Raw genomic sequence first — 22,952 nt, 5'->3', positions numbered from 1 at the left:
ATAACTAAGTGAATCAGCTACAAATATGCATATATCTCCATATCCCCTCCCTCTTGCGTCTCCCTCCCACCATCCCTATCCCACCCCTCTAGGTGGTCACAAAGCACCAAGCTGATCTCCCTGTGCCATGTGGCTACTTCCCACTAGCTATCTATTTTACATTTGGTAGTGTATATTTGTCCATGCCACTCTCTCACTTTTTCACAGCTTACCCTTCCCCCTCCCCGTGTCCTCAAGTCCATTCTCTACGTCTGCGTCTTTATTCCTGTCCTGCCCTTAGGTTCTTCAGAGCCATTTTCCTTTTTTTAGATTCCATATGTATGTGTTAGCATATGGTATTTCTTTTTCTCTTTCTGACCTACTTCACTCTGTATGACGGACTCTAGGTCCATCCACCTCACTACAAATAACTCAATTTCATTTCTTTTTATCGCTGAGTAATATTCCATTGTATATATGTGCCACAACTTCTTTATCCATTCATCTGTCGATGGACATTTAGGTTGCTTCCATGTCCTGGCTATTGTAAATAGTGCTGCAGTGAACATTGTGGTACATGTCTCTTTGTGAATTATGGTTTTCTCAGGGTATATGCCCAGTAATGGGATTCCTGGGTCATATGGTCGTTCTGTTTTCAGTTTTTTAAGGAACCTCCATACTGTTCTCCATAGTGGCTGTATCAATTTACATTCCCACGAACAGTGCAAGAGGGTTCTCTTTTCTCCACACCCTCTCCAGTATTTATTGTTTGTGATTTTTTTGGTGATGGCCATTCTGACCAGTGTGAGGTGATATCTCGTAGTTTTGATTTGCATTTCTCTAATAGTTAGTGATGTTGAGCATCTTTTCATGTGCGTCTTGGCCATCTGTATGTCTTCGGTGAAATGTCTATTTAGGTCTTCCGCCCATTGTTTAATTGGGTTGTTTGTGTTTTTGATATTGAGCTCTGTGAGCTCTTTGTATATTTTGGAGATTAATCCTTTGTCTGTTGCTTTGTTTGCAAATATTCTCTCCCATTCTGAGGGTTGTCTTTCCGTCTTGTTTATGGTTTCCTTTGCTGTGCAAAAGCTTTTAAGTTTCATTAGGTCCCATGTGTTTATTTTTGTCTTTATTTCCATTTCTCTAGAAGGTGGGTCCAAAAGGATCTTGCTGTGATTTATGTCATAGAGTGTTCTGCCTATGTTTTCCTCTAAGAGTTTTATAGTGTCTGGCCTTACATTTATGTCTTTAATCCATTTTGAGTTTATTTTTGTGTATGGTATTAGGGAGTGTTCTAATTTTATTCTTTTACATGTGGCTGTCCAGTTTTCCCAGCACCACTTACTGAAGAGGTTGTCTTTTCTCCATTGTATATTCTTGCCTCCTTTATCAAAGGTAAAGTGACCATATGTGCATGGGTGTATCTCTGGGCTTTCTATCCTGTTCCATTGCTCTATATTTCTGTTTTTGTGCCAGTACCATACTCTTTTGCTTACTGTAGCTTTATAGTATAGTCTGAAGTCAGGGAGCCTGATTGCTCCTGCTCTGTTTTTCTTTCTCAAGGTTGCTTTGGCTATTCAGGGTCTTTTTTGTTTCCATACAAATTGTGAAATTTTTTGTTCTAGTTCTGTGAAAAATGCCAGTGGTAGTTTGATAGGGATTGCATGGAATCTGTAGATGGTTTTGGGCAGTATAGTCATTTTCACAATGTTGATTCTTCCAATTCAAGAATATGGTATATCTCTCCATCATGTTAGTATTATGTTTAATTCCTTTCATCAGTGTCTTATAGTTTTTTGCATACAGGTCTTTTGTCTCCTTAGGTAGGTTTATTCCTAGGTATTTTATTCTTTTTGTTGCAGTGGTAACTGCGAGTGTTTCCTTAATTTCTGTTTCAGATTTTTCATCATCAGTATGTAGGAATGCAAGAGATTTCTGTGCATTAATTTTGTATCCTGCTACTTTACCTAGTCCTAGTAGTTTTCTGGTAGCATCTTTAGGATTCTCTCCGTATACTATCATGTCATCTGCAAACAGTGACAGCTTTACTTCTTCTTTTCCCATGTGGATTCCTTTTATTTCTTTTTCTTCTCTGATTGCTGTGGCTAAAACTTCCAAAACTATGTTCAGTGATAATGGTGAGAGTGGGCAACCTTGTCTTGTTCCTGATCTTAGTGGAAATGGTTTCAGTGTTTCACCTTTGAGAATGATGTTGGCTGTGGATTTATCATATGTGGCCTTCATTATGTTGAGGTAAGTTCCCTCTATGCCTACTTTCTGGAGAGTTTTTATCATCAATGGGTGTTGAATTTTGTCAAAAGCTTTTTCTGCATCTATTGAGATTATATGGTTTTTATCCTTCATTTTGTTAATATGGTGTATCACATTGATTGATTTGAGTGTATGGAAGAATCTTTGCACTCCTGGGATAAACCCCACTTGATCATGGTGTATGATCCTTTTAATGTGTTGTTGGATTCTGTTTGCTAGTATTTTTTGAGGATTTTTGCATTTATGTTAGTCAGTGATATTGGCCTGTAGTTCTCTTTCATTGTGACATCTTCATCTGGTTTTGGTATCAGGGTGATGGTGGCCTCGTAGAATGAGTTTGGGAGTGTTCCTCCCTCTGCTATATTTTGGAAGAGTTTGAGAAGGATAGGTGTTAGCTCTCCTCTAAATGTTTGATAGAATTCGCCTGTGAAGCCATCTGGTCCTGGGCTTTTGTTTGCTGGAAGATTTTTAATCACAGTTTCAATTTCGGTGCTTGTGATTGGTCTGTTTATATTTTCTCTTTCTTCCTGGTTCAGTCTCGGAAGGTTGTGCTTTTCTAAGAATTTGTCCATTTCTTCCAGGTTGTCCATTTTATTGGCATATAGTTGCTTGTAGTAATCTCTCATGATCCTTTGTATTTCTGCAGTGTCAGTTGTTACTTTTCCTTTTTCATTTCTAATTCTGTTGATTTGAGTCTTCTCGTTTTTCTTGATGAGTCTGGCTAATGGTTTATCAATTTTGTTTATCTTCTCAGAGAACCAGCTTTTAGTTTTATTGATCTTTGCTATTGTTTCCTTATTTCTTTTTCATTTATTTCTGATCTGATCTTTATGATTTCTTTCCTTCTGCTAACTTTGGGGTTTTTTTGTTCTTCTTTCTCTAATTGCTTTAGGTGCAAGCTTAGGTTGTTTATTTGAGATGTTTCTGGTTACTTAAGGTAGGATTGTATTGCTATAAACTTCCCTCTTAGAACTGCTTTTGCTACATCCCGTAGGATTTGGGTTGTCGTGTTTTCATTGTCATTTGTTTCTAGGTATTTTTTAAATTTCCTCTTTGATTTCTTCAGCGATCTCTGGGTTATTTAGTAGAGTATTGTTTAGCCTCCATGCGTTTGTATTTTTTACAGATTTCCTATAATTGATATCTAGTCTCAAAGCATTGTGGTCGGAAAAGATACTTGATATTATTTCAATTTTGTTAAATTTTCCAAGGCTTGACTTGTGACCCAAGATATGATCTATCCTGGAGAAATGTTCCATGAGCACTTGAGCAGAAAGTGTATTTTGTTGTTTTTGGATGGAATGTCCTATAAATATCAACTAGGTCCATCTTGTTTAATGTGTCATTTAAAGCTTGTGTTTCCTTATTTATTTTCATTTTGGTTGATCTGTCCATTGGTGAAAGCGGGGTGTTAAAGTCCCCTACTATTATTGTGTTACTGTCAGTTTCCCCTTTTATGGCTGTTAGCATTTGCCTTATGTATTGAGGTGCTCCTATGCTGGGTTCATAAGTATTTACAGTTGTTATATCTTCTTCTTGGATTGATCCCTTGATCATTATGTAGTGTCCTTCCTTGTCTCTTGTAACAGTCTTTATTTTAAAGTCTGTTTTGTCTGATATGAGTATTGCTACTCCAGCTTTCTTTTGATTTCCATTTCCATGGAATATCTTTTTCTGTCCCCTCACTTTCAGTCTCTGTGTGTCCCTAGGTCTGAAGTGGGTCTGTTGTAGACAGCATATATATCAGTCTTGTTTTTGTATCCTTTCAGCCAGTCTGTGTCTTTTGGTTGGAGCATTTTATCCACTTACATTTAAGGTAATTATCGATATGTATGTTCCCATTACCATTTTCTTAATTGTTTTGGGGGTTTTTTTGTAAGTCTTTTCCTTCTCTTGTGTTTCCTGCCTAGAGAAGTTCCTTTAGCATTTGTTGTAAAGCTGGTTTGGTGGTGCTGAATTCTCTTAGCTTTTGCTTGTCTGTAAAGGTTTTAATTTCTCTGTCAAATCTGAATGAGATCCTTGCTGGGTTGAGTGGTCTTGGCTGTAGGTTTTTCCCTTTCATCACTTTAAATATGTCCTGCTAGTCCCTTCTGGCCTGCAGAGTTTCTGCTGAAAGATCAGCTGTTAAACTTCTGGGTTATGTTATTTGTTTTTTTTCCCTTGCTGCTTTTAATATTTTTTCTTTGTATTTTATGCTTGACAGTTTGATTAATATGTGTCTTGGTGTGTTTCTCCTTGGGTTTATCCTGTGTGGGACTCTCTGCGCTTCCTGGACTTGATTGACTGTTTCCTTTCCCATAATAGGGAAGTCTTCCAATATAATCTCTTCAAATATTTTCTCAGTCCCCCTTTTTTTTTTCTCTTGTTCTCCTGGGACCCCTGTAATTCAAATGTTGGTGCGTTTAATGTTGTCCCAATGGTCTCTGAGACTCTATTTAATTCTTTTCTTTCTTTTTTCCTTATTCTCCTCTGCAGTAGTTATTTCTATTATTTTTTCTTCCAGGTCACTTATCCATTGTTTTGCCTCAGTTATTCTGCTATTGATTCCTTCTAGAGAATTTCTAAATTTCATTTATTGTGCTGTTCATCATTGTTTGTTTGCTCTTTAGGTTTTCTAGGTCCTTGTTCAACGTTTCTTGTATTTTCTCCATTCTCTTTCCAAGATTTTGAATCATCTTTATTATCATTATTCTGAATTCTTTTTCAGGTAGGCTACCTATTTCCTCTTCATTGTTTGGTCTGGTGGGTTTTTACCTTGCTCCTTCATTTGCTGTGTGTTTCTCTGTCTTCTCATTTTGCTTAATTTACTGTGTTTGGGGTCTCCTTTTCGCAGGCTGCAGGTTCGTTGTTCCTGTTGTTTTTGGTGTCTGCCCCCAGTGGCTAAGGTTGTTTCAGTGGGTTGCGTAGGCTTCCTGGTGGAGGTGACTGGTGCCTGTGTTCTGGTGGATGAGGCTGGATCTTGTCTTTCTGGTGGGCAGGACTGCATCCGGTGGTGTGTTTTGGGGTGTCTGTGGACTTAGTATGATTTTAGGCAGCCTCTCTGCTAATGGGTGGGGTTGTGTTCCTGTCTTGCTAGTTGTTTGGCATAGGGTGTCCAGCACTGGAGCTTGCTGGTCGTTGAGTGGAGCTGGGTCTTAGCGTTGAGATGGAAATCTCCGGGAGGTTTTCACCGTTTGATATTACGTGGAGCTGGGAGGTCTCCCGTGGTCCAATGTCGCGGACTCGGCTCTCCCACCTCGGAGGCTCCGACCTGACACCCAGCCAGAGCACCGAGACCCTGGCAGCCCCATGGTAGTTCTGTGATCTTGGACCAGGCAGTGTACCTCTCTCTGCCTCAGATTTCCTTTCGTGTAGCACCTCCTCACCCCAGAGGCCCAGTCAGGTGCGAGGGGAGGGCTGTCGCTCCCAGGCTCTGCAGGGAGGAAGCCCGTGAGGCTGAAGTAGAGCTTTAAACGAAGCAATTTCTCTGTTTGGTGATAGTGGTAGCAGCACTTTTTTTTTCCATTTACAGATATATTGATATAAGTCCAACTTGGCATTAGAACTGATCCAAAACAAATAAAAATGTTAATTTAATTCCTTCTTTACAGTTTAACATTTACAGGCTAAAGGAAGAAATCTTTTTGAAGGACACTGAGAAAAAACAGTCAGATAACCAGAAGGTAGCTTAGAGTGTGGTTTCAGGGAAACAAAGACTTAGAGCAGTGCCAGACTGAGGGTATGTCAAGAGTCTCTTCAGAATTGTGTCTGCCCCACTTCCTTCCTCCAGGTGTTCACTCCTAGAAGTTGTCTTTTCTGGGTATTCCTTCCAGCAACATAGGAGAGTTTTGCTTGCTCTACAGCCTCACGTCTCTTTATAGTCAGCAGCTGCCCCAACCACTTTTTGGGTTTGGGTCATAATAAACCGGTTTTGCTAGTTCTCAAACTTCCTTAAGTTCAACAGTAGAAGATGTATTCTTGTGTCGGTGCTGCTTTTATTCAGTTTCAGGTCTGTGAGGTTCATCCTCATCACATGTGTTCAAGGTTTATTCTTCCTTATTGCTGTATAGTAGTCATTTGTGTGACTGTACCACTCAGTGTATCCGTACACCTGTTGGTGGACAGTTGGATCAATTCCAGTTTTGTTGTTGTTGTTGTTGTTGTTTTTTGTGGTACGCGGGCCTCTCACTGTTGTGGCCTTTCCCGTTGCGGAGCACAGGCTCCGGACGCGCAGGCTCAGTGGCCATGGCTCACGGGTCCAGCCGCTCCGCGGCATGTGGATCTTTCCGGACCGCGGCATGAACTCGTGTACCCTGCATCGGCAGGCAGACTCTCAACCACCACACCACCAGGGAAGCCCCCGATTCCAGTTTTTGATCACTGTTAGCCATGTTGCTGTCAACTTTCTTGTTGTGAATCAGACCTGATATTGTTTAATTCTCACCTAACTTTAGGAGGACCTGCTTGTGTGGCTGACACTTGACCAATACCTGGGAATCTGGCGCTTGGTTGTTCCCTAATGTTACTAATTGCTAAAAGGTTCTGTACAGCTGAATACGGCATGGAACCACACAGTCCAACTTGTTTAGCTTGTTTGTGTGCGTAATTTATGGTGAATACTTGCTTTCCTTCTCAGGGTCTGTATTTGGTCATCATAGCTGGTCAGTCAGGCAAGTGTGCCTATATTCTAAGTCCCCAGTAAGAGCCCTGGACTCTGCAACTCAGGCAGGCTTCTCTGGTCAGAAGGACTTTGCATATATTGCTGCACTTCATTGCTGGGGGAATAGAATTGTTCAGTCATATGGTAGGTATATGTTTAACTTAGTAAGAAACTACTGAACAGTTTTCTACAGTGTTGTGCTGTTTTACACTCCCTCTAGCAAAGTATGGGAATGTCTGTTGTTCTGCATTCTTGTCAACACTTGGTATTGTCAGTTTAATTTTAGCCATCCTAGTGGGTCTGTAGTATCTCAGTACAGGTTTAGTTTGCATCTTCCTGATGACTAATGATGATGAGCACCTGTTAAAAGTGCTTATTGGCCATTTTGTATATCTTCTGTGATGAAGTATCTGTCTTTTGTCTATTTTTAAAAGTGGGTTATTTGTATTTTATTTATAGGAGTTAATTTTATACCTTCTTATGCTAAATGAGTATAATGGTAACTTAGGCATTTACAAGGTCATTGATCACACAAGTTCAGGAATGCCAGGAATGCTTACGAAATAGTCATTAGGCTCTTTGGCTGTGTGAAGGCCTAGGCCACCAAGTAGTAGACGCAAATGATATACTGAGGCTGAAGCCAAACCTTACTGCGTCTGTCAGTTTATCAAAGTTTTTGGCATGTGGTTGTCAGCCCACTATACTCTGTTGTCCTAATTTAGGGTTTTTCCTCTTCTGTACAGATCATTTGATTATTTCAGTCATAATATTGGTATGGTGTTTAGAGTGATTTATAGTACTTTCCCTTTATGTTTAATTTTTTGAAGCTTTTAGAATACTTATTTTGGTTACTTTTTTCAGTACTTGCTTATTTCCACTGGCTCTTAGATCTGTAATAGAAATGTTAATACTGACTACTCTCTGGTTTGTAGTAGAAACACCAGTATTCATTACCCTTAAAGATTTACTGTCATTATTAGTTTCTCATAATATTAAAAGATTGCATAAATTTCACTGAATATCTGTAGTGCCAAAATTCAGTAGGCTGACAGTCATTTTGTGATTGGTCAGTATAAATTAACTCTGATTTTTCTGTCAGTTATCTAGGGCCCTGTTCTGAGTTCTTTTTTTTTAACTGTTGCAGTTAGTGGGGGCTGTTTCATAAGTGGCCTCCAGATAAATGAGATGGTGCTAGCAGGTATTTAGATCATGTTTAAAAACTCTGTAACTCATACAGTCGTTCCTTCCAAGAGAATAAGTAATTTGGGGTTTATTACACATTACTAACAAATGCTTTTTTTTAAATAAAGGAGTATAATTATTATCCTCCTGTGGTTGATTTATATAATTATGTTGTCACTATTTTCCATGAACTTATGTATATGCAAATAAATGTAAATACACAGAAGGTTTTTTGTTTTGTTTTGTTTTGTTTTTTTATGCGGTACGTGGGCCTCTCACTCTTGTGGCCTCTCCTGTTGCGGAGCACAGGCTCCGGACGCGCAGGCTCAGTGGCCATGGCTCACGGGCCTAGCCGCTCCGCGGCATGTGGGATCTTCCCGGACCGGAGCACAGACCTGTGTCCCCTGCACTGGCAGGCGGACTCTCAACCACTGCGCCACCAGGGAAGCCCCACAGAAGGTTTTAAGGCCAGGTTTCTTAGGTAGGTTTGTTAGTTCTCAAAAAGTTGTTTATGTTATTTTTATTTTAAATGCTGTATCTTTTGCTGTTCAAATTTTAAGTTCTGTGTTGAATTAAAAGAAATACTTTGATTGACTGACTACTGGTTGCAAGTATCTGAAATCTAACGTTATTTTAAAGCAGATTAATAGAAATTCATATTAGTTAACTTTGAATCTGGTTTTACTGTTCTTACTTTTTCTCTATCTTGACTTGTTATAAGATCAGTTTCATAACACTGCATATTTTAAACTTAGATGAGGGAAATTATTTATATCAAAAATGCAGTATCAATTATAGTTGTTTCTTTAACTTGAGTGACTGGCAAATGTGTCAGCTGTACGCAGTATTAAGGTGGAAGGAAGACAAAAGTTAAAGTTTATTTAAATGAGATGGCTCACAGAAAGTTCTTAGCACTGGTGAGTACATAGTGAGACCTGAGATGTTAGCTGCCACAATTTATCAGCACAATTACTATCATGATTATTGCTAAAAATTGCCCCATAGTTAACTTGAATTATGATTTGTTATGTAATAGTGGTGTTGATTTCTTGGAATGGGGGTCAGAAAAGGCTGATTTTGGATATTACATATATGTATAGAGTTACGGTTCTAGGGATCAGATGGGGTGTGTGTGTGTGTGTGTGTGCGCATATATGTATGAAACAGTTATTAAGTTCATGTGTTTTATTTTAACTCAGCTTATTTCTTTCCACAGCCTTATATTCTGTTATATTATTCTGTGTGTTCTTCTGGATCCCTTTTGTCTACTTCTACTATGAAGAAAAGGATGATGATGATACTGGTAAATTCACTGTGAGTAGCTTTAATTTAGATGTCTCAGTTTACGGGGGAAAAGATTATTTCCTTCTTTTTCAGAGAGTGATGTGACTTTGAATTTATTCTAGAGCAGTGTTGTCTAATAGAAATATAATGTAATCCACATGTGAAATTTTAAATTTTCTAGTAGCCACATAAAAATAAGTAAAGAGCAGTTGAAATTATTTCTCATGACACATTGTATTTAATGTAATATGTTGCAAGCATTATTATTTCAAATAGTCAAAAACATGTTAGTAATGAGACATTACATTTTGTCACACTTTGTCTTTGAAACTTAGAGTGCATTTTACACTTACAGCACACGCCAGTTCCAGCCAGCCATATTCCAGGTGCTCAGGAACCACATGGGACTTGTGACTGCTGTTTTAGAGCGCTTCTAGAGCAGGGGTCAGCAGGCTTGTTTCTGTAAAAGGTCGGGTTGTAAATATCTTAGGCTTTGTAGGCCTTACAGACTCTATCTCAGGCACTCAGCTCTGTGGTCGTAGTGTGAACGTAGCCAGAGACGGGACTCAGCGAGTGTGATGTGAAGTAGGAGGGGGTTGCGTGTGGCCCACACGATGTAGATTGCTGACCCCTGTTCTAGGGCATAAAGGAGGGACATTTGCAGACTGGTCTTACTGGTCCATGATAACACTGCTACAGAAACCTGATTAGTAGAGCACAGATGCACGCCCAAAACTGCAGATCAAGGTCACTTAAGTCTTGGTAGAAAAATCTTCACTAAAACATTAGCAGATAGAATTCAGGAGCATCTTAAAAGTACATTAATGCAGTATAACTGAGTTGGGCCTATCTCTAGATTGCATTGGTGGTTTAGAATCAGCACATCTGTTAATAAATAGTAATTTAATAGGTCCTCGAAGAAATTGTATGTTGAAGGGTATTTGCGAAAATCGAACACTTTATTTGTGATTTCAGGGGGAAAAAGCAGCAGAAAAGGAATAAATTTCTTTTGTCTTTTTATTGAGTTATAGGAGTTTGTTTTATACCTTGTTTTTGTTTTGTATTTAAATACACAGATATATTCACTCAAAAGCCAGCATTATGCATAGGTGTGTTTATTAAAACCTTAAAACATTTGCATTAAGATCATGAACAAAGCACTTCAACAGTATTTTAAATGATTCCCAGAGTGGTAATCAGTGCAGTTTGTTAGAGAACAAAAATACTATGCTGAAATATTTATAAAGAAAGTCAAATTATTGTTTGCAGATACTATGTAACTCTACATTTGAAAACCCAAGGTATGTAAGGTAAAGTGGCTGGTCACCAGTTTACTGTTGAAAACTGAATGAGATAAATGCTTTCTCTTCTCTTCTCTTCACTTCTTCTAAAGCACATCTTCCCCATCCCTTTTGGTTGACCCTCCTTACCTTTACTTTAGGTATTTGTGAATAAGAATTCATCATTTAAGCATAAAGTTAATTTCTTTTTTTTTTAATGATACCATCATCCGTCTCGTGACATTTATTTATTTATTTATTTATTATTTTTTGGCCATGCCTTGTGGCATGTGGGATCTTATATAATACTTATATACATAAGTATATGTTTGTTTTATATATGACATATACATACAAACCTATGTAAATTAAATATTTATTGTAATTATTAATTATTACTTAACCCATTTTGGTGAATTGGGGTAGGGGCATTGTGGATTCTGAATGCTCCCTGTTTTGAGAAATATTTTATTAAATATTGTGATAATTTTACTAAAGTAAATTAATTACTATTAATTCTCCCACTGGAGAGTTAATTATGCTTTAGGTGTTCTGCTTTTCACAAGGTCTAACCGTTGAAAAGATTTTAAAAATCTAGTGTAGTTTGATAGATACTTAAGATGTGGTATATACATTGTTTTTCTTCAAATTTTAAGATTTATTTTTCAACAGGGGGAGCTTTACACAGTTGAATATAAATGTGCATAGGATATGAAAGTGCTGTTACACTATAGCCGAGAATATTTTATATTTTAAAAGTCTTACTAAATGGAATATTTTTTTCTCTCTTGACATCTAGCAAATTAAAACGGCATTCAAGTATACTTTCGGATTTGTTGTGATTTGTGCACTACTTCTTTTAGTTGGGTAAGTCTTGATTTTTGTTTTCCTGAAAATGGAAATAGCATTATTTTAACAATAATAATAATAATAAGGACTCATTCATAAAAGTATAGGAAAGAAGATTAAGAAAATCTAAAAAAAAGAACAAACTACCTTTTATATCACCAACAAGCAATAACCATAATTAACCTTTTTTTCTACAATGTTCTGTCTAGACATTTTTTTTTTTTTTTTTGCGGTATGCGGGCCTCCCACTGTTGCGGCCTCCCCCGTTGCGGAGCACAGGCTCCGGACGCGCAGGCTCCGGACGCGCAGGCTCAGCGGCCATGGCCCACGGGCCCAGCCGCTCCGCGGCATATGGGATCCTCCCAGACCGGGGCACGAACCCGTATCCCCTGCATCGGCAGGCGGACTCTCAACCACTTGCGCCACCAGGGAGGCCCTAGACATTTTTTATGTGCTCAAATACATGCGGAAAGCCCCTTCTCCCACATAACCTTCCATGTTGTAATTTTACACAAATGTGATTATATTTTATGGGATTCTTGGTAATCCACTGGTTGACATCTCTTCAGTATAGTGAATGTATATCCATCAATTTTGTCTGTATTGCATTTCCTTCTTAGGATACAACAATTGATCTTCTAGTGATGACTACTTTGATTCTTATGATGTTAGCAGTTTTTCCATGTTAGCGGTTTTTCCATTTTTATAAACAACACTTTGATGAAAAATCCTTGTCTGGATATCTTTTTAGATTTGATGCATCAGTCTTTAAATCTTTGAATTAAACTTTGTCAATGAGTTTCGTTCTTAATTCTTCTTCCTTAAGTTTTTATAAAGTAATGGCAATAAAATTCTGCACATTTTTTATACATTTAAAGTTTTCTTTTTGGAAAACATTTGTCCCTGTTAATGGAAGATGTTCATCTTTGTTAAAATAGATCTTGATAATTTTGTTTTTTATGTTAGGAAATATATGAGGTGCTAATAAGTTTTTTAAAGTTTCTGCTTGTAATTTGGTCTCAGAATTTTCAATAAGTAAAAAAAAAATTATCAAATACAATTTGTGGTGTGAATAAAATTGGTCAGTAACTTTTTGTAGTTCTAGGAGTTCTTAGAATGCACATGTTCTATAGTCAAAGTATATTTTTAGGTCCCTTCCTTGCCTTGATATGTCATGAAAAAGAGTACTTGCTGAAAGGACACATTTTAGTGGTTTTGCTATTTATTTTAGCTCTTAAGTATATTTTTTAAAGTCTTTTTTGGCTTTTTAAATTAAGCTAGATATAGTTAGGTGAATTTGCTTTGTCAGTTTCAGGTCCCTTATCTGTAAATCTAAATAGAGATCAGCAAACTTTTCTTAAAGGGTAGATAGTAAATATTTCAGGTTAGGGGTCCATGTGGCACTGCTCAGCTCTCTTCCTGTAGCTCTAATCACAGACAATACATAAACCAAAGGACGTGACTGAGTGCCAGTAAAACTTTACAAACACGGGCAGTCCATAATTGGCCAGCTTCTGATTTAGACCATGACTGGGAACCGTCAGTAAAACCACAGATCTTTACAAGAGCCAGAATATCTTTCCCAGACAAAAGGGTTCCTGAAGGTTCTTCTGAAATTTGTTGGTTCTTTGCATGGAAAATCATCTTCAGTCCTAGAGAGTTTACATTTTGTATGATTTTAATAAGCTTTAACTGATTGTCTACATGATATTTATTTATTTAGAAGCAGTATATTAAAAGTGAAGCAAACAGCTCCTTGTAAATCCATTAATAACGAGAAGTGATGGTTTGACCAGATATTTTGAACAATAAAATATTCACTTATTTTCCAAATACTTACTGTGTTCCTGATGTGTTCCAGATACTGTACAAGGTGCTGGGGAAACAGCAATTAATAGAAAAGACAGTTCCTTCTTCTCATGGGGCGTACGTTCAGTAGGGGTTAGGGGAGCGGACGAAGAAAATAGCTTGTGTTGGGAGTGTGACATTTTCGGGGAAGGCACTGCTGAGAAGGTGGGGTGAGAAGACGCTTGAGGGAGGTGCAGGCTCCGTGAACACATGTGGAGGGTAGAGCGTTGCAGTCAGAGCAAAATCAGGTAAAAAGCCCCGAAGCAGAAGAGCGTCTGGCACGTCCGAGACGAAGTGAGGAAAACAGGGTGGCTGGAGTGGAGGGGTGGAGGCGGGAGTAGCTGAAGGTGCGGGTAGAGGGGCCGGAGCTGCCGAGCCGAGTGGGGCATCAGGGGCCGTTGCCAGGACTCTGGCCTTTATTCTCGAGGAGTGGGGAGCTGTTCTGGGGGTCTGGTCGTGCAGTGACATGATCGACATTTTGCAGAGATCTCCGGGTGGTGTTTTGAGGGTTGACTTTGTGGGGGGTAAGGCAGGAGACGTGAGGTCTGTTCAGTAACCCAGGCAAGACAGGATGGCAGCAGCAGTGATTGGATCCTGCCTGTCTTCTGGAGAGAGAGAGCTGGCAGAATCTTCTGGTAGGTCAGGTACGGGGGGGTACGAGAGAGAAAAGGATGGAGGGTGCACCTGGAGTTAGCCCAGCTGTAGAGTCCGAGAAGCCCTTCTCTCACTTTTGAAACCAACCGCAAGCTTTGATAATTCTCTGGAAGGATTCACAGAACTCACCAAAAGCAGTTATATTCATGGTTACCATCTATTACAGGTAAAGAATACAGACTAAAATCAACCTTTTAAGACATGCATAGGACAGAGTCTGGGAAGATTCCAGATGTGAAGCGTGTGTTGTCCTCGGGACACATTCCCCTTGTGGCTTCCATGTATGACAACGTGCATGGAGTACAGGTTTCCCCTGCCATCCAAAAGTAGACGGTTCCTATGAAACCTTTCGTAAGCTGAGAAGGCGTAAAGGGAAGAAGCAATTACCTTAGGACACATCTGGCTCATGGACGCACAAGATAAATCGGGTAAAGCACAGATGCCCACAGACAAAGGTCAGAGCTGTGGTGGCCGATGCTGAGATGCTGAGCGTGGTCCCCGGCAGGGAGCTTGGCGGGGCTGCGCTCTCTGCTCTAGGTGCGCTGCACGCCGCCTCCGGAGCAGCTCACTCCAGAACCAGCACTGACGTTGTCTTTGCTTTTTGCCTTTTTTGTAAAAGTGACGATCCTTCAGATTTCTTTTGGTTAGTGACAACAGGTGCTAATGTAGGTCTTTAGTAAAAGTGAAGTGGTATAAAGTGGACTTTCGGAAACCTGGGGGAATACTTGTATTGCCAGCCAGGGAGGCTCACGTGAGCCTTGGTGCTTGGAGTTTTTATTGAGACCCTCTCATGCAGGCGTGTCTGAGTCACTGGTCGCCTGCCTGGTTATATCAACCCCCACTGATGCCACTGACCCAAAGCCCCACCCTAAACCACATATTGGTCTTTCTGGCCACCACCTGAGGTTGGGTGTGGCCACCCCCTGTCCTAAACACAGACACTTCCATCAGGAATGACACGGATGGCATCCCAGAATCATGGGCAAAAGTCAGCCCTCGTTCTGGGGCAAGGCCGAATTCTTCACTACACAGGAGGGGTGACGTTATCATCAGCAGGCGGACCTGAAGGAGGAGCCGCTTAGGAGAGGGAGCATCAGAAGCTCAGCCTGGTCCATGGCTAAGTCTTTGGAACGTTCAGGCGGAGATTCGGAGTCAGCCGCCAGGTCAGACTTCAGGACACTCAAGTTGTAGTCCCTGCTCTTTTCCAGTAGCGACACCCAATGAAGAAAATGAGCTTTATCCTGTGTGAGGTGTGGGCAGTAAGCTAAGTGACGGCTGTGCGGTTCTCCCTGGGTCGCCTCCTGCCTTTCTTAGTACCAGGAGCCTGTTTTGGTGGAGTTGATGGCGTTGGCTGTCGGGGGGCAACAAGAGAGCAGGCAGGGCGTCCGAAGCACTCAGGCCGTGGGAGGGCCAGTCAGTGGGGAAGGACGTGTCCTGCATGGTTCTGAGAGGGATAAGAATGGAAAGAGTTCCAGGTAGGTGCAGAGGTTTGCTGGGCAAATGAAGGAGTTCCTCTCTGGTCGCCTTCATTTTCTCCTCCATATTTGAGGTGAAGGCATCTGCCCCGGACACTGATGTAGGGGAGAGTGTGTGGACTCCTCTATTTCGCAAGCCAGAAGTTTGTGACTAAAAGACAAGTGGTGTCTGGTCATCTAGGGCAGTGTTCTTCTCATTACTGTGTGTGAGTATTTGAATGAGGTGCATTTAGGTTAACTGATTGACTGCATTTCCTGAAACTTTCTTGAAGGTGACACGCTTCTAGTTTTTGTTAAGTGAGTATTTTTTTCTGACAAAACAGTAGATAATTTTATGGCAAAAACGTGGTCTAGGTTTAACTAATTCACACAGCTAACACTTGGAACTCCTGTGGGTTGGCTAGTCTTGGGAATAAGGTTGGAGGGTCGTGATGTTTGTCCTCAAGGTTCACATGGGGAGAGATGCAAATAGATAACCTGAGTTACAATATTTAAGGGCTCTAATAAGAGATAGACGCCAGGTGTTGATGGTGGAGTAGCAGGTTCTGCCTTGCAGAATCAGGTAAGACATAAGAGGAAGTAATCTTGGAATCAAAATTTGATGGAGTGGAAGTTGGTCAGCAGACTAGAAAAAAGATGAACAGCAGGTGTTATGTATGCTTCACCCCTGAACAACATGGGTTTGAACTGTGCAGGTCCACTTACACGTGGGTGTTTTTCAGTAGTAAACACTACAGTACTACATGACTGGTGGAGTGTGTGGATGTGGAACTGTGGACGCTGAGGAACTGTGGACGTGGTGGGACCATGTCTGGGGGGCCGAGTGTAAGTCGATGCTCAGAGTTTTGACTGCGTGGAGGGTTGGTGCCACTAACCCCCGTATTGTTCTAGGGTCGCCTGTATTAGTCTGCTCACACTGCCGTGAACAGCAGGTGTTTATCTTCTCACAGTTGTAGAGGCTTGAAGTCCTGATCAGGGTGTGGTCAAGTTTGGTTTCTGGTGAGGACCCTCCTCCTGGCTCAGGGACAGTGTCGTTCGCACTGTGTCCTCACCTGGTCTTTCCTCTGTGCTTCACAGGGGAGAGAGTATCTCCAGGGTCTCCTCTTCTTCTTGTAGGGACACCAGTCCCGTTGGGCTAGGGTCCCACCATTATGACCTCATTCAACTTTAATTACCTCCCTGAAGGCCCTGTATCCAAATACCATCCCACTGGGGGTTCGGGCTTCAGCATTAATTTTGTGAGGGCAAGTTCAGTCTATACTCTGTTCTCTGGCCCCCCAAAATTCATGTTCTTCTCACACAAAAAATGCATTTACTTCATCCCAGCAAGCCCCCAAAGTCTTAACCCAGCATCCAGCTGGAGTCCTAAGTCTCATTTAAACATCATCTAGATCAGGTATGGGTGAGACTGATTCCTCCTGAGTCAGAATTCTTCCCCAGAAGTGAACTGGACAAGTTATGTGCTTCCAAGATACAAGGTGGGACAGGCATTTCCATTCTAAAAGGGAGAACTGGGAAAGAAAAAGTGATGGGAGCCAAGCAGGTTCAAAACCTAGCAAGGCAAATTCCCTCAGACCTTAAGGCTCAAGGCTAAGCATCTTGGATGGATGCTCTGCCCTGCAGGCCCCCAAGGGGCAGGTCACTGCCATGGCCCTAGGCAGCGGCCCCGCCCGCCCCCTTGATTCTGGGTGTGGGTTCTGCCCCCTTGACTCTGCAGCAGCTCCCTGGCAGCTAAAGCTGAGTGGAGGGCGGGGGGGTACCCGGTCCTCTGAAATTGAGGAGGAAACAGCCTTGCCTCCTTGGGGCAGTAGAAGTGGCAGCCTTGGTGATAACTGAATTGCCTTTGGGGTCATTCTTGGGTTTTCTTGAAGGATAAAGCATGTTCTCAGCTAAATAACTATCACCCTGTCCCGTAGAATCCCCAAAGTCTCATAGCCTTCCTTTATTTTGTCTCATCTCTGTTCCCTTAGTTCAAGTTGGCCGTGTCTCTGCTAGTGTTACCCTGTCTCTCTTCCTGTCTTCTGCTGAGATAGCTGATTGAATCCATGGTTTCCACCTATACTAATCTCCTTGTCAAATGGTTGTTCAGCCACACTCTTAGAACATCCTTTCTCATTGTTTGCAATATGGATAGGCTGCTTCCTTTTTGCTTAACCTATCTCTCTACTCTCTCTCTTTACTATAAATGGTAAGGAGAAACCAACCAGCTTCTTCCAGCACTTTGCTTAGAATTCTCGTAAGCTAAATATCCCATTTTATCTCTTGCAGGTTCTGCCTTCCATAAAACACTACAAAACAGTTCAGCCAAGCTCTCTGTCGCTTTCTAATAAGGATCTCCTTTCTTTCAGTTTCTATTAACGTGTTCCTCGTTTCCAGCTGAGAGCTCCCCAGAATGACCTTTAGTGTCCATATTTCTCCCAGCATTCCATTCATGGTGATGTATGTCTTCTCCAAGATGACAGAGGTGTTCTCTGTAGCGCTTCTCTTTTCTTACTGAGTCCTCAACATAATGGCCTTTAACATTCACATTTTTATCAGTAGCCCCTTCGGGGCAGCTTAGGCTTTTTCTGGCATGCAACCTCAAAACTCTTTAGGCCTCTCCCTGTCACTGAGTACCAAAGTCACATGCACATTTTTTAGGTATTTGTTACAAAGTAGCAACCCGCTTCATGGTACCAAAATCTGTATTAGTCTACTTGTGCTACCTTAACAAAATGCCACAGGCTGGCTGGCTTAAACAGTGGACACTTGTTTTCTCACAGTTCTGGAGGCTAGAAGTCTACAATCAAGGTGTCGGTGAGTTTGGTTTCTGGTGGGAGCTCTCTCCTTGGCTTGTGGACGGCCACCTTCTCACGGTGTCCTCACACGGCCTTTCCTCTCTGCTAGCAGTGGGGAGAGAGAGCCCTGGTGTCTCTTCCTCTTCTTATAAGGACACCAATCCCATCGGATCAGAGCCTCACCCTTAGGGCCTTATTTAACCTTAATTACCTTACGAAAGGCTCTGTATCCAAGTACCGTCCCCATTGGGGGTTAGCGCTTCAACATAGTAGTTTTGGGGGGAGGGGACACAGTTGCGTCTATAACATATGGTAACTGAGAGACTGAAGTTAGCATGGAATAATTAAAGAATGATATAAAAAGTACAATGTAAATTTAAATCCTCCCTCCCTCGGTACAAAAAAAAAATGTAAGATGTGACATTTCAAGTGTTTGTGGTGGCAAGTGACAGACCATGACCTTAGCCACATAGGTGGACTCTGGGTCTTACTTACAGTGTTTAAGACGTTGCGTTTTATCCTGCTGAGCAACTGAAAGGCAGGGCAGATGTGTATGTGTTGGTGTGTGAACGCAGGAAAGCAAATACGTGTGAATTGGTTCTAACACTGAAGGATGCGTCAAAAGGGGCACTTGGGAGTTGGTCAGGGAGTGATATATAAATGGTAGCTGGGAAGGCCACTTAGTGACCACTGTCGTAGTTCAGGGGAGAGGTGAGGGCCTGAACGAGAGTAGTTACAGAGAGCAGAGGGGAAGAAACAGGCTATTTGGAAGATAAATAGGACTTGGCATTTGAGTGTAGGAGGTGAAAATCTTATTTTCAGTTCTGCTGAATTCATCATTTCAATTCCATATCCACTGAAATGCATTAGCCTTTCCTTTGTCTCTTCCTGAAGAGGTAATCTGTATTCAGCTAATTCACTCAGTCAGATGGGATGTAAAATATTTTTTCTAAGCAGTTTCACTGTTGTTAAGAGCCTAAGGGAAATTTATAATCTCACGAGATTCCGGTTCTTATCTTGTTCTAGCACTGTGTGTCTTTGAAAGCTGAGGTTCTCTGTATCCAGTTCTTTGAGAGGGACTGAGATGAAGAAAGTATCTGTACCTTCCTACCACACAAATCCCATTACACTCTCGGTTACTTGAGGACCGTCACCACTTGGTAAAGGCCTGAGAACCTTATAACTGCTTCCTCCCTTCAAAATGACTCTGGCTGTGGTCCAGGCTCGTCTGGCTGAAGCGGCCTCTTCGTCTGTTAGGAGGTGCTCCCGGCAGGTCTTTGTCTGCGGGGCTGGTATTTGGCCGTGAACATTGCTTGGGCCCTTCTGGTTGTTATGCTCCATGTTCCGGAGTCCCTTACCTCACCCTCAGCCCAGTCAAAGGGTAAAGCCCTGTTTAGCAAGGTCTTCAGGACCAAGGCCAGCGTCCGTTGATGAGTTAGTGCCTTTGCCGTATTGGTTGTTAAATGTCTTGAGTAGTACTGCCCAGGACATATTGACATATTTAGTTGTGACTCGTTTGAATTCTGCTTCCGGATGTTACTCTTAGCTTATGAGAAGATACTTTATGTCTGTTTCTTGGATTATACCTCACTGGTGGCCAGGTGGCTGCGGAGCCAGCCCTGGGTTTGTGCTTTTGCTACTCGTTCTAGTTGTACCTAAAATACTAGTGCTGAGATGTTAGCGCTCTGCTGGATTGCTTCAGAGTAAGTATTTTCCTGAAGTCGTTCTGACCGGAGTTTGGGCCATTTAACCTTTTATTATTTTTTTTATTTTTAAATTTTTTGGTCATGTCAAGTTTCCTCTGGTGTTATTCTTCACTAAATATTTGAACTGCTCAAGAGCCCTGCTCAGCCGCTAGAACATGAAAGTGTCAAGATCGAGAGAGCTAATTACTATTCTTCTGCCACTGGACAGAACGTCTGATTACCTAAAACTGACATAAATACTGAATGTTCTAAGTAGGAATGCTATTTTTAGGTATTTGTGACACGTATTTCTATTTTAATAGACTTTAGATGATATTTTATTACAACATAGAAGTTTTTCCCCATATTCACAGAAGTGGTTATTCCAAATAACAAGTTCAAAATATACTCTTCAAAAAAAAATATATATATATATATATCTGGAAAAAATTGTTCAAATAAAATAGAGGGATATTACATAGGTAGTTTTTTCTTGCTTGATTTATATTTTTGTTTAAATGCTGATATATAAGTTAATATCATTGCTGAAGTATAATATGCAAGAGTTTGTTTTTTGATTCCACCCTCTGCTTTTATTTAATTGTTTTTGATTTTATAACCAGGGCAGCAAACAATGAGCTCTTTACATTTATTGCTCTATCCCTGTGAGTAATCACTTTTCTTTCTAAAAGTAGTGAGAAGTAAATCTCCAAGACTGAGAAGAGTGTAGTAAACTGCTGTCAGTACAAATAGTTAGAAATTTAAATAACCTCATGACATGTCTGATGATTCATCTTTTTATAAGAATAAAAAGTATTGGTAGTACCAAGGAGTAAAGGTTTTTGGAATTTTTAAAAATTAGAATAATTACTTTGTTTTACTTGCTTACGTTATCAGGGCAGGTACTTAAATATATTGGTGAACTCATGCAGTATTTTTTGTCACAAAAACGGATAGATGTTACTGCTTTGCTTACAATTAAAATTAGGTTGGAAAGGAGGTAGTATTAGAGTTACTTCTTACATTCCTGTTTGATTCTCCATATACACAATCTAAGGGATACTGGGCCCTCTACTTTAGTCTCTTGTTGCTTCTGAGCTAGATAATAAAGCGCCTTTCTGTCTGTCTGTCTCTCTCTTTCTCTCAGCTGTCGATTGAAAAATAAATAGAAACTACTTACTTTCATTATGTATATTAGGTAGAAAAATAAACAGGAAATACTTACTTTCGTTATGTATATTAGGTAGAATCTTGAAGGATACAGAAAAATACTAAGAAGAAAGTAAAAAGCACCCCTGATTCTACAATGAGATATTTACTGCTAATTCCAGTGTATTTCCTTTCTGTTCTTTTTTATGCATATAAATATACTGAAATCATTACTTAATGTTCATATTCTGTTCTCCTGATTTAACAAAGGAATTCTTAACCTATTTTGTGCCGTGGACCTTTTTGACCATCTTGAGCCTATGCCTCCTTCTCAAAATAGTTTTAAATGCAAAAAATAAAATACACAGGATTACAAAGGAAACTGATTATGCTGAATACAGTAATTAAGCCATTAAAACAAATTTGTGATATGGTAAACACATAGATAAGCAACTTCTCACACCTCTCTGTACTTGGTGCAGATCTGATTTGCTAATTCTTTTGGGGGGAAAGTTGATCTCGGTTTAAAAAATTACTAAAAATTGAGTTTCAGGTCATTTCCTTTTATTTGACCTTTTGTCCTTAAAACCATTAAACAGTTATTTTCTCCTTCATAGTGCTTTTGTTCCATTGAATCCTCCCAGTAACAAAAATTCTACAGAGTGGGAAAAGGTGAAGTTCCTGTTTGAAGAACTTGGAAGTAGTCGTAAGTATTCTTTGAAAAAATAAAATCCATAATAATTCACATTTCATGACTCTTGCAACTTTTTTCATAAGTAGTCTATTTTTACACTGTTAAAAATTTAACTTCATAATTCTTTTAACCTGTGGTTAAAAGGGTATTAGACAAATTAGGAACTTTGTGTTACTGAGACTTCTAGCCATCTAGCTAGAAGTCTCTTCATAAAATTACCATGTTGAAAAGACAATGTAATTTTCAAAGTGTTTTAGCGGTAAAGGTCTTATAATTTCTGTGTGATCTTTAATTCACTTAGGATAATATAGAATAATATGTTAAAGAAATGTGCTAGATATATTGGTGTTTATTTTTAATTTTTAACTGAGAGAACCCTATATTGCTATTTGACCATGATTAAGTAATCTTTTTGTGGAATATAAATTACAGAGGTTTTATGTGGATGAAATATAGTTTATTATAAATTTACCTCACCAAAAGATCTAAGATTTCCTTCTCTTAATCAACATGACCTTGGTTTTTAGAGAGGAACAAAAAAGCAGGTTTAGGAAGTTAGCTTAAGAAAGTTGCTTAATCATTGAAAAATATAGTTGGTGTTAGAAACTGATATCAAATAAGAATGTGTATTTTATTACTGAGAATTTCATGTGCCTTTGAACTATTTTCAAAGAAAGCTAGATAACTTATTTTATAAACATTATGCTGAAAATTCGTATTGCTTTTGTATTTATTCTTTTTATTAGGTACGGCACGTTCCTTGATCAGCACTTTCTCTTTACCCAGATACAATATTAAATGATGGTTAAATTAGGTCTTGGAGTCTTTGCTGTACAACTTCTTAATTTTCTTGCTTTCCACTTAAGATTTCATCTTGTAAATTGTGGTCCATTAATATCTTGCTGATACCAGCAAGAATACGGATAGCGGGTCTGGCATATACTGATACTGTGTGTCAGGATTTATGTACCTGAGCCTGTTACTGAGAAATAAATTGCTTCTTTTCCTGCAGTTAACTCCTTCAGGTCTCTTTAGTAACTACTCTTCTGCCCTAAACATTATTCTGTAAGTTTTGATAGTCTTTGAGTGTTAGCATAACTTGAATCGGTGATTATAATAGGTAGCATTACTGTACTTGCTGTAATCTCCTTAGTCTTAACATTTGAAAAACCTCATATCTTAAATA

General features: G+C 40.0%; 1 protein-coding gene across 1 annotated transcript in view; it reads left to right on the top strand.

Moving 5' to 3' along the window:
* The window catches only part of LMBRD1 (LMBR1 domain containing 1), a 110,503-nt gene that overhangs the window by 29,555 nt on the left and 57,996 nt on the right, over positions 1-22,952 (top strand). Inside the window, exons 4-6 of the mRNA XM_060114707.1 lie at positions 9,288-9,385; positions 11,435-11,502; positions 21,690-21,778. Coding sequence (XP_059970690.1) covers positions 9,288-9,385; positions 11,435-11,502; positions 21,690-21,778 — 255 coding nt within the window. The remainder of the gene's footprint in view (positions 1-9,287; positions 9,386-11,434; positions 11,503-21,689; positions 21,779-22,952) is intronic.

Source organism: Mesoplodon densirostris, chromosome 12, assembly GCF_025265405.1.
Source record: "Mesoplodon densirostris isolate mMesDen1 chromosome 12, mMesDen1 primary haplotype, whole genome shotgun sequence".
Taxonomy (NCBI): Eukaryota; Metazoa; Chordata; class Mammalia; order Artiodactyla; family Ziphiidae; genus Mesoplodon; species Mesoplodon densirostris.
The sequence above is the reverse complement of the archived record's forward strand: the minus strand, read 5'-3'. Positions and strand labels throughout refer to the sequence as shown.